General features: G+C 35.3%; 1 protein-coding gene across 2 annotated transcripts; it reads right to left on the bottom strand.

Moving 5' to 3' along the window:
• Window positions 1-3,245: 3,245 nt before the first annotated feature.
• LOC112733168 (cellulose synthase A catalytic subunit 2 [UDP-forming]) lies at window positions 3,246-9,906 on the bottom strand. Of its 2 annotated transcripts, none has more exons than XM_025782039.3 (14): window positions 9,152-9,906; window positions 8,252-8,447; window positions 7,919-8,154; window positions 7,714-7,813; window positions 7,451-7,634; window positions 6,869-7,135; window positions 6,433-6,778; window positions 6,187-6,324; window positions 5,836-5,961; window positions 5,539-5,751; window positions 5,169-5,445; window positions 4,884-5,092; window positions 4,431-4,781; window positions 3,246-4,257 (listed from the first exon to the last, which is right to left on the bottom strand). In XM_025782039.3, the coding sequence occupies exons 1-14, from the start codon at window positions 9,230-9,232 to the stop codon at window positions 3,670-3,672; spliced, it is 3,312 nt and encodes a 1,103-aa protein (XP_025637824.1). In that variant the 5' UTR covers window positions 9,233-9,906; the 3' UTR covers window positions 3,246-3,669. The 2 variants fall into 2 exon arrangements, with proteins under 2 accessions (XP_025637824.1, XP_025637825.1); XM_025782040.2 differs by having other exon boundaries at window positions 4,884-5,080.
• Window positions 9,907-10,827: the final 921 nt, after the last annotated feature.

Here is a 10,827-nt window from a genome sequence, read left to right as displayed (position 1 = left end):
TTATTATGGAAAAGTATAGGATACCAACATATTATCTGCCAACTTCTGCCAACTCTTATTTATAATTGTGTTTCATGGAAGTGTGTTCGTGGATGTGTCTAATAATTAATATATTTTAAATACATCTATAAAGAGACACATCCAGAAAATATATCTATAAAGACACTTCTATTAAACATAGCTATAAAAAAAGACATTTTTATTAGACACATCCATGAACACACTTCCATGAAACACAATTATAAATAAGAGTTGGCAGAAGTTGGCAGATATGCTGTTGGTAACGTAGCGGAACTGTTTTATTATTGGGCCATGTTACTTAAGACACGGATTGGTGACCGTTGGATTGACATCGTTTCTTATCTTTGACTAAATGGAACCCAATCTAACGTTTCACTGAGGTGCAGATCTTGCTTTTAGGCTTTTTCATGTGAATGCACCAATTATAGGTTCGGGACTTTACACTGTTTATTTTTGTTTTTCTTGGTTCCCCTAAGGAATTGAACATAAAGTTGACATGGTATAGCAAGTTGACCCAAGTCATGGAAGAAATCAGCCACGTATGATTAAGTTTGTTGCCTTCTGAAGAAATAGGAGCACACACTGATAGGGAAAGCCTCATTATTTATTCGTACCACAACACTGCATTCTCCATTCCAAATTTGATCTGTTGTGTCTATAATATTTTTTAAATTATTAAGTCCACTACTGACCCAACTGGGCATCAACCATCAAGCTTTGTTGTAGCTAGTTGTTTAGGATGCTTAATGGATCTTCTTAATTCATGCTAATTAATTAATTAATTAATTAAATATTATAAAAGAAACTATTTCACTAAGTGGGGAATGAATAACCACAGTAATAATAATTTTTTTTTCTTATTTAAAATTAATATTTAATTTCTCTCAATAGCTCACCTGTTTTCTTTTCTGTATTTTCCCAGTCTCACACACAAGTGTTCGTGTGCGAGCTGGCGAGCTGCTGCTTCTTTTTTTTTTTTTTTTCTTTGGAATTAAAATGCTATAGGTTAACTTATGCAAGTTAGAACAACTTGGAAGAAAAGCAAGCTATGTACATTATCGCGTCACGATTTCTCTCATCTTTCACAGAGTCCTAAAAAGCTAACTCTTTTTTTTTTTGTTATTCGGTTTTCTTTAAGTTTTTTTGTTGTGTATCGTATTTCTTAACTCTACATATTAATAATTAATTCATCACAAATTTGAGTTTCATTTAATAGTCTATCGTTGACAGTTGATTTACTACATATACAAAGTGAGATTTAAATCCTGACCCTTGTTCAAACTGATGGGTGAGTTGACCAATCATCCAATCTAAATTGGTTCGGTTTCTTTAGTGGAAAATGGTGTTTTTTTTTTTTACTTTATTTGGTCAATTCTATAATCCATTGTTCACATTGTTTCCAAAAATCATTATCTACCTAACAAAATCTTTCTTTAATTATCACCGTAAAAGATTTTATATATTATTGAATCAATTTCTTTATACAATCTGCATCATACATAAATTGTATTTAGATGTTTTTTTTTTTGGTGACTAGTATTTAGATATATTAATCCATGTATCAAAATTTCAGGGAAATAAAGAAAAAAGAAATAGAAGAAATATGACAAAAGTTTCCTAAGTTTGACCTTTCAACAAAATAATTCACAATTTTTAGCACTCAGTGAATTTGAAAACAGTTTTGACTTGACTTGAGATGAAGCAAGAGAAGGTGAAACATACGAACGTGTGAAGCTTACTGGTTATAAAATTCACAAGCTTCATGCTTCAGCCAATTGAGCGTGTAACTTGACGTGACTACGTGAGCAAAAATGGGAATAAGGGTGTGTGTGATTTTCTTCTTTGCTTTTAAGTTTTATTAAAAGCTTATTGATTGCGTCTGCATTGAACTGTTAAAAGGGTATAAATACTCATTAATGTAAATGCCATCATATTTTGTGCCAACATTTTTTTTACTACTAAAATTATTTTTAATTTTTTTATGTGCAGACAAAAATACTTTTAAATTTTTATGACGTTAAATATATATTTTCAAAAAATATTTTAGATATGAATTTTGATATGATTTTTGCAAATATAATAAAAAAAAGATATTTTTATTATTAAAAATTTAAAATTTAGTGATTTTACATTAAGTTAATTTTTTTCCAATTTTTTTTGTCAATAACAAAAAATAATTTTAAAAATAAAAAATTATAAAAATTGAATTTTAGTCTTATTTTTTTAATGTACTTTTTAAATAATCATTCAAATATTTCTACAAAATTATGGATCATATACATAAGCAATTTGCTGATACGAATCTTGAGATTATTTTTGTGTCACCATCATATAAAATTAGGAGCAATTTTGATAATTTATTCATTTGCTTGATTAAAATGCTAAAGAGTTGAGCTTGAGGAAGCTATTCTTGGGGATGTAGTAGCTTGTTAAGGCCACTGTTTTGTTTCGTTCATTTCTTTCAGTAAAAGAAAACCGCTAATGAGTTGGAACTGTGCTAATTTCTCTCCCATACTAGAGAAACAATTGATGGAAAAAATTTGTTGAACTAAGCATTAAGATGTATGTGGATCGTGTCATCCAAATTTCAATACCAAGTTAAAGATGTAATTTATGTGAATCATGTCAACTAATTTTCTTAACGCGGTGCTTGTACTTACGACATCTATTGTTCATTTGTTTGATGAAACAGCTTTGTATTTTCGTGTTATTCTCCGTTTGTCTTATTCTGGTGGTGCTACATATGTAAGGACTGACGTTTTTTTATTGCCCTTTCCTGTCACGAGTTCTGCAACTTGATTCAGAATTCGATAAGCATATATGTTTCTTGGTGGTGCTTTTATGACACAGATTTCAGACACTGGCTAGAGTACAAAAGCAAAGCAAAAAGACAGAATGCAACCCACTGTACACAGATTTCATGTGTCACAGTAAAATGCATTTGTACAATTGAGTTATTTTATCTAACATTCATTTGCAATCTTAATTGTTGTACTGACTAAGACCACAGGTGTGGCCACAAGAGTTCTTGAAAGTGAATACTAGAAGCAACTAACATTGCTGTCAAATTTCAATGAAAACAAACCTGTTTTAAGTTAAAAATCTCAAGACTATACAAATATGCAAAAATAAGGAACTTATAGCAGCAAATCCACAATGCATTATTAACCTGTATTGAGTCTTATCCAGAAGTATAGAGAAATTAAATAAACATGAAGAACACCTGAGGAACAAGAATATCCATAGCTGATGGTATTACAAATGAGGAAGATAGTCCATGTCCCCAAAGTTTTTAAACAAGAACGATACTTCAAATATGACAACTGATTCTTGAGTTCCCTCATTTTTAAGAGGGAATAATTTATCATTCAATGCTCTTTCTTATAAGAATACATCAAACGGGAAAGAGAATAACACTAAAACGCACAGAATATAATCAAAGAATAAATGAAAAACCCCTATTACAGGTAACAATGTATCGGCCACCCCTTCTCCCCCCCCACTTTATCTCCTTCCTCTTTATCTACACAACCGAAAAATACAACTTCCCACCCAAAAATTCGTGAAATCCTTTTGATGCGTGCGTATCCAACACCACGCCCTGCTTCTTCAACATACAGTACAGCTGAGAAACTTCAGCTCTCTTATTCAAGACTCATCACATCTTAATCCACAAATTTCCAAGACAGGGCCATCTCTCGACACAAACGGGTTGATTCGAACCCACATGAGAGTCAAGATGGAGGCCAGCAGGATCGACCACACCAATATAATGGTGGGCATCCTGTCTTGTTTACCAAGTAAACCCTTGAGGAATGGATACAGATGGATGATCACCCACAAGGCAAAGAATAACCTACCAAACAGAGGTCCCCATGAGTCATAACCATTGTTAATGGCGTCTGAGACACCAACAATGACACCAACGATGTTTATGATCAATAACGTAGTTGGAGGGATCAACAGTGATGTCCACTTGAAGAGATAGAGCTCCGAGAATTCTCCATCGTCGGCTGCTTTTGAGGTGACAGTGAAATTTGTGTTGACACCAGCCAAAACCTTCAGCAAACCTTGGAACAGGGCAAAAAGATGTGAAGAAACACCTCCAATCACCCAAAACTGTTCATTCCTCCACCAGTCGTCTATGGTAACACCACCCCACTGCATCTCAAGGATACCAGTTGCTGCAATCGATATGAAGAGGCCCATGAACACAAGACTGGCATAGTTGCTAATCTGCATGAGGTAGAAAATTAGTGTTAATAGCTGTGACTTCATTTTTAGTTTTATTATGATTGGTCAATTTCCTTTTTCTTCACCTTTTTTTTAGTATAACCTTTAAAGTAGTTTTATACCATCAGTTTATAAACAAGATTCTCCATACACACAGATATTGGACAGAACCATACCTCGGGTACAATGAATTTTCCAGTTAGAAGGCATATGGCTGGTAGAGTACAGTAGACCAGCAATGGGAGGGAAGTCCAGGGATATACAACGGAATTGATGTATGAGAATCGTTCCAACCACTTTAAACCACCACCATAGCCATACCAGATTGGACAATGTCTGCTGAAAAATATCTCAACAGACCCAAGAGCCCACCGAAGCACTTGATGTAGACGATCTGAAAGATTGATAGGAGCTGACCCCTTGAATGCAGGACGCTTGGGGATACAATACACAGACCGCCAACCATGACAGTGCATTTTGAATCCAGTCAAGATATCCTCTGTCACAGAACCATATATCCATCCAACCTGGTGATAAGCCAAATAAATTGTGAGCTCCAAAGAAGAAATATAAGAACTGAAAAGCTAGCTTTTCAAAGAGTATATACAAGAATAATCTTAAGAACTTACTTCTTTTCCCCATTCGGTTTTGTCTTCATAACCACAGCTGATAACTTGGATAGCTTCTTTCAAAAGTGATGCAGGACTAATGCCATGTGGAACTCCACCGTTTTCCAAGAGTGTGGCGGCTACAAACACTGGAGACTGCCCAAACCTCTTCTCCAACTTCATTTGGGACATGTTGGATGGCTTCAAATTGTTGGATCCTGAAACAGAATCTACTTAGAGATATTGTCCAGAACTTTTCTTAAAGAATACATTTCGATTCAATAAGGACATGATGAAAATTGTTACCTTCGTTCCCTGCCTCAATATTTTCAAGTGCGTGTATCTGTTTTGATGCTTCGCTGTGCTTCACCTTCTTCTTTTTCTCCTTGGTACTTCCATTCTTTTTCTTTCTAGAACCAAAACAACACAGGCAGCAGCACCATTTTGGCCAACAGTTACAGGTTTTGCTTGGGGGCTTCTTCTTAGCAGGTGCGTCATATCCATATAGTGCTACCCTTCTGAAAACACATCCAGTTCCGACATAAATTGGACCTTGTATTCCATCCAACCCTTTCATGTTGATCTGTTTACAATTAGGGTACCAATACATTACTATTTGTCAAAATGGAAGAAAGAAAGATATCTAAACAAGTGAAAACAGAAAACTGATACTTACATCAAAAAATACAACATTCCTGTTTGAGTATCTATCATGACGATCAATACCATCAAATCTTTGGGGAAATTGTACATAGCAAATCTTCTTCCCAGCTTGAGGGTCCATCATAAAACACATGGCTTCCCTAAGTGCCTTGCTATTGTTAATGTAGTGATCACAATCAACATTCAGAAGATAAGGCGCATTTGAGATAATTGCTGATGCTCGTACCTATTATTACAAATTCACACTATATAAGGCCATGGATGATAGATCATTGAACCTGAACTAAACTAAAAGTTACTTGAAACATACCAGAGCATTCATAGCCCCAGCCTTTTTGTGGTGGTCAAAGCCTGGCCTTTTTTCTCTAGAAACATAGACCAATCGGGGTAACTCATTTCCTTCAATATCACGAACACCATCCTGGCCAAGGAAGACCTGTAAAATACAAAGAAGGTTACCAGAGATTAGTTAGATGAGACTACTGAAATCAAGTCCAGTAGTCAAAGAATGATGATGGCAAAAGGAAGAGTAGGCTACGTGTGCAAAGGATGAATGCTTTCATTATACTCTACATCATTGGAATATCATGGAAAGATATCCACATGCAAGCAGGGTATTAACAAGTAACAGAAAGTCAACAACTAGACACTTCATCTTTACCTGAATCATGCCAGGATGATCCCTCACATTATTTCCAGGCCAAGGAGTCCCATCCTGCATGGTCCATCCATCCTCAGGAACCTTTTGTGCGGTTGCGACCAAACTGTTAATTCTCACCTTAAATTCTTCGTAATCCCTCTGTATACCAAAGAGCCCATATTGTCAAATGTTGGCTTCCTAAGTGTGTGAATAATAATAATAATAATAACAATAATAATAATAAGAGCAAGAGGATTAAGATGGAACCTTCATTGCTCTCCTTTCCCTGACAAATGCTGGATGCACTTTGTTTTTCAGATAGTCAATCTTCTGCCCAAAATACCATTCTGGGGCCCGGGGCTCAATATTATATTTCTTACAAAACGGAACCCATCTCCGAGCAAATTCAGATGTCTCAGAAAGTGCTTCAAAAGTAAGCATGGCTGCACCATCATCTGATACATAGCATGCAACTTTGTCAACCGGATAGTCAACGGCCAGAATAGATAACACAGTGTTTGCTGTAATCAGCGGTGGTTCTTTCATGGGATCAACTGTACTGACAAAGACATCGACACTGGATAACTCTGATGGCTTCCCTTCCTTTTCATACCTACAGCAATGTAATAAGTCAACATATAATTGGGTTGGAACAAATGCAAATCGAGCAATAAAAATTGTACGATGTGGCAGGTTCAACTACCTAAGAGAGAGACGATCAAGGTATGTTTCCCGACGTATTGGGTACCATTTTGGAAATTGATCCATTATCCATGATACAGCAAACCATATTTCACAGATGACTGATGTCAACCACAAACCAAATGCATCATTAACTGGATGGAGGATTCTATAGTGGAAGAAAAGCCCAAGGATTACAAGACGGAGCACTATGATCATTCTGTATGGATTTATCTTGCTTGAAGGGATAGGTAGCTTCCTAGAAAGTGGTTGCCGTCCTTCATCCATCCTGAAATAGTACAAGGAGGAAGAAATGTTAAATAACCAAACAAAAATATATAGCAGAAAGGAGATTAAAAAAAAAGATTTATTTTGTTGATGTTAAACTTGCAACTCGCTAAACATAAGCACAACGCAACACATTTCAACTAACAAATACAGATACCCATATACAAATAGAATGATGTTTAAGTCCTAAATGTCTACCAGACACAAAAAGTTTGGCCTCAATGTCATATAGATAGGCACTCAGGTTTCACTCTAACCATAGTGTGAAATCTCAAAACAGAGGGGAACAAAACAGAATTCTGAGTGAGAGACTTACATGGGCAAATCGGGATCATCAAACTCATCGCCATAATTTCCATCGTTGTTGCCCCCCTCATGCTTCACCACCTGAAGCTTTTCATTCTGCCTTTTCTTCCAATCTTCCAACCTGTCTTTCCAAGACACACTGCCATACCCATATACTGCAATGTCCTTCTTTGGCACCATTGGTCTCGGTTGCACTTTTAGAAAACAAGAATCGGGTTGAGTCAACAGATACAGATAACATGAAATATGTCTAAACAACTTCACAAGACTTACATGGAATAGATGGATCAGTATAGGGCATGGGATGGACTCTGCTCCCATTCATATATGGGGGAACAATCAGAGCGTGTCTATCAGAAGATATCTCAGGATCCTGCAGAGAATAAAACAGTATTAGGGATTGTGGTTTGCCTGTGAGAAGTAACAAACTCATCATAGGAAAATCAAACATGTCAAGCGGTCAATTTTGAGGATATACCTCCTCCCCATAAGTCAAGAGTGGGATTTCGGAATTGACAGGAGGAGAGCCATTTTCCAAATTTGTTGGGATGCCAGATATATTAGAATTAGAACCACGCCCAGTGTTAAGGCGTCCAGAAAACAATGAATCTGAATTTGGCAGGGGGCCAAAAGCGTCAGGATCCCCATAATCAAACTCATTGTCCAAGTCATCAATATCATCCTCATCTTCATCGCCCTCAACACGGGGACTACCTGTAGTTCATTCATTGGTAAGAGTTTAGGATAATGTCGGCAGCAGAGGCAAGTTTCAAGATTCAACATGAGGAATACAGAAGAAAGGCAATCTCACCTTTGATACGCTTGTATCTGGTCTTACACTGGGGACATGCCTGATTCCCCTCTCTTCTTTCATACTCATAGCAAGGCCGACAAACAGGGAAAGCACACTCATTGCAAGCAACAAAGGGCTCCCCATCCACTGTGACCTCTATCTCATCCCCACAAATCTGACATATCTGCCCACTCAGTTCCCGGACAGACTTAATCTGAGAAGACAAAACCAAAATCCAAACACAAAATCTTCAGTTATCGGCACCTGATTTACAACTCTGGACAAAACTTAAGAAAGATCCTGAACAAATAAAATCTTGCATTGCAAAAAGGTAATGAATCAAATCGAATCCAAGTGCGCAAACAATGAAGAAAATGATGGCAAAGTAAAAGAGACAAAATCTATTTACAAACTCAATTATCGATTTCTTCAAGGCTAATCAAACCCAATTGGTATTAGTATATGATACGCATCACATCAAATCTCCTCACATGTGACAAAATGATTGGCAATCTGCTCCTAACCCTCACAAGTCAAACTATTGTTCTAACTAATATCACAAGAATCTGTAAGCATTGTCGATGATTACTCCAAGAATGGTCATATAGAAGCTCAATCAATCAAATCTGAAGCATATTCCCAAACACAAAACAAATATCCAACTCCAATTTTTATAGAGCAGAATCTCCAATCTAAAAGATTAATACAGGGCGAAAAAAAAAAGAAAAATTGAAAAAGTAGGACCAAGCGACAGCTGTAGTATGAACAAGTCAACCACCGACAATGAAGAAACCAAGAACAACAAAGAGGGGTAGTTTCTGCAGCGGAGTAAAGATGAAAAGATTGGAGGAAAGAAATGGTTTCATAAACCCTATTGTACTAGAGATGGAAAAACCCCGAAAAGAAAAGAAGACATACCCGTGCATTCTCATCGGCATTGATGAGGACGAACTCGTTCCTGTTATGAGAACCAGCAACAAGTCTTCCTCCAGTGTGCATCTTGCCTCAGCCTCACTCAAACAAACAAACAAACACTGCTTGCTTTGTTCTGCTTAGTCGTCTCCTCTCAGTAGCTTCTGGTTTCTGGAATCAAAGCAAGTCTGTCACGAGATCCACTTTCGCATTGCCTCCAACCACCACCATCACCATTACCAACAACCGTCACATGAAAAATCAATAACCGATCCAAAATATCCCACTCTTTTTCTTTTCGTTCTGCAATTGATAACTGATGACAAGAAGAGAGTATAAGAATGAAAAATTGAGCACCGACGGCTGCTCCAAATCTATGGCAACGTATTTTTAGAGAGAGAAAGTGAAGAGAGAGAGAGTAGAATACAACGCACACACACAACACAACAAGAACAGAGAGAGATAGATAGAGAAAGAGAAAAAAGTGTTGTGTGTGTGGAAATAAAGACGCGTAAGAGAGAAGGACAATTCAATTCAATTCATTTACATTTACATACAGATAGAGAGAGACACTCACTCCCTCATTATTAAAAAGACCAAAAATATGATAATTAATTAATTAAATAATTATAATTATAATTTTAATTTAATTTATAAATAAGAGGGTTAGTATAAGGGTGGGTGGTGGCGCAGGGTATGCGGTATGCCCCCACCGGAGTTTGGTGAATGAATAATAATTTATGAAACGCAAATGAGTGGATACTTTTCTTTCTTTCTTCTTATCATCTCATTTTTATAATTTCTGCTTTTAATCTTTTTTCACATTTCGTCGGCAAAAGGCAAATCGTTTAGTGGCCTCTGTTAATTGAAATGGGTAAAACTTAACAGTAAAAGCCTTTCTCACTCTGTAAAAATTCACATTCTCTAAATGTAAAATTAATATTTTAAAAATTATTAGATAATTTAATAAATTTAACTAAATTATTATTTAATAGTTTTAACGGTTAATTTTATATAAAAATAACTTATTTTTTATCCTAATTTTATTATAATTTTGCTTTTTTGTTAATTCATGGGTGTGGAACTGGACATCATTTACTCTCACTTATTTTTGAGTTTACACTCACAAGTCAATAATAATAATAATTAATAGAATAAAATATTAAACAATTGCAATATTTGTCAACTCATAGCCAGATTAAAATGGCAAGATTCTGGATATTTATTAGGCTTGGTTTAGTAAAAAAAATTAAAAATTATAAAAATTAATCTTTAAAAAAATATTTACTAAAAGATTTTTTTAAATAATAATATTTATATTTGATAATTAATTATTAATTAAAAATAATAAATTTTGTTAGTCTTTTAATATTTTTTTAAAGTCTTTTATTTTCTAAAAATTAAAAAATAAATACAAAATCTTTTTAATTTACTCACAAAATAAAAAAATTATAGTCTTAAAAAATACAAACGTCTTTTCAAAAAATTTTACAAAATTAAACATTAATATATATTGTGGAATTAGGAATTGGGAATGGAATAAACAGCAAGTAAGTATATACGCGATAGCTGTATATTGTAAAGACTTTGCTGGACTGTGTGATGTGTACAGTGCGTTGACTATTGTAACTTTAGTGTGTAATGGCAACTATGTCCCTGCTATAATGCTATTCTCTTTTCTG

The sequence above is a fragment of the Arachis hypogaea genome, chromosome 13 (assembly GCF_003086295.3).
Source record: "Arachis hypogaea cultivar Tifrunner chromosome 13, arahy.Tifrunner.gnm2.J5K5, whole genome shotgun sequence".
NCBI classification, from domain to species: Eukaryota; Viridiplantae; Streptophyta; class Magnoliopsida; order Fabales; family Fabaceae; genus Arachis; species Arachis hypogaea.
Note: the sequence above shows the minus strand (reverse complement) of the source record. Positions and strands in the feature narration are given on the sequence as shown.

Bases quoted from the DNA above. Each gene is read 5' to 3' on its own strand.
- LOC112733168 (XM_025782039.3), bottom strand. From the start codon at position 9,232: ATGCACACTGGAGGAAGACTTGTTGCTGGTTCTCATAACAGGAACGAG. The intron at 7,136-7,450 runs GTAAGTCTCTCA...GTACTATTTCAG, and splicing joins GATGATCCCGATTTGCCCAT to GATGGATGAAGGACGGCAAC. The intron at 6,779-6,868 runs GTAGTTGAACCT...ACATTGCTGTAG, and splicing joins CTTGATCGTCTCTCTCTTAG to GTATGAAAAGGAAGGGAAGC.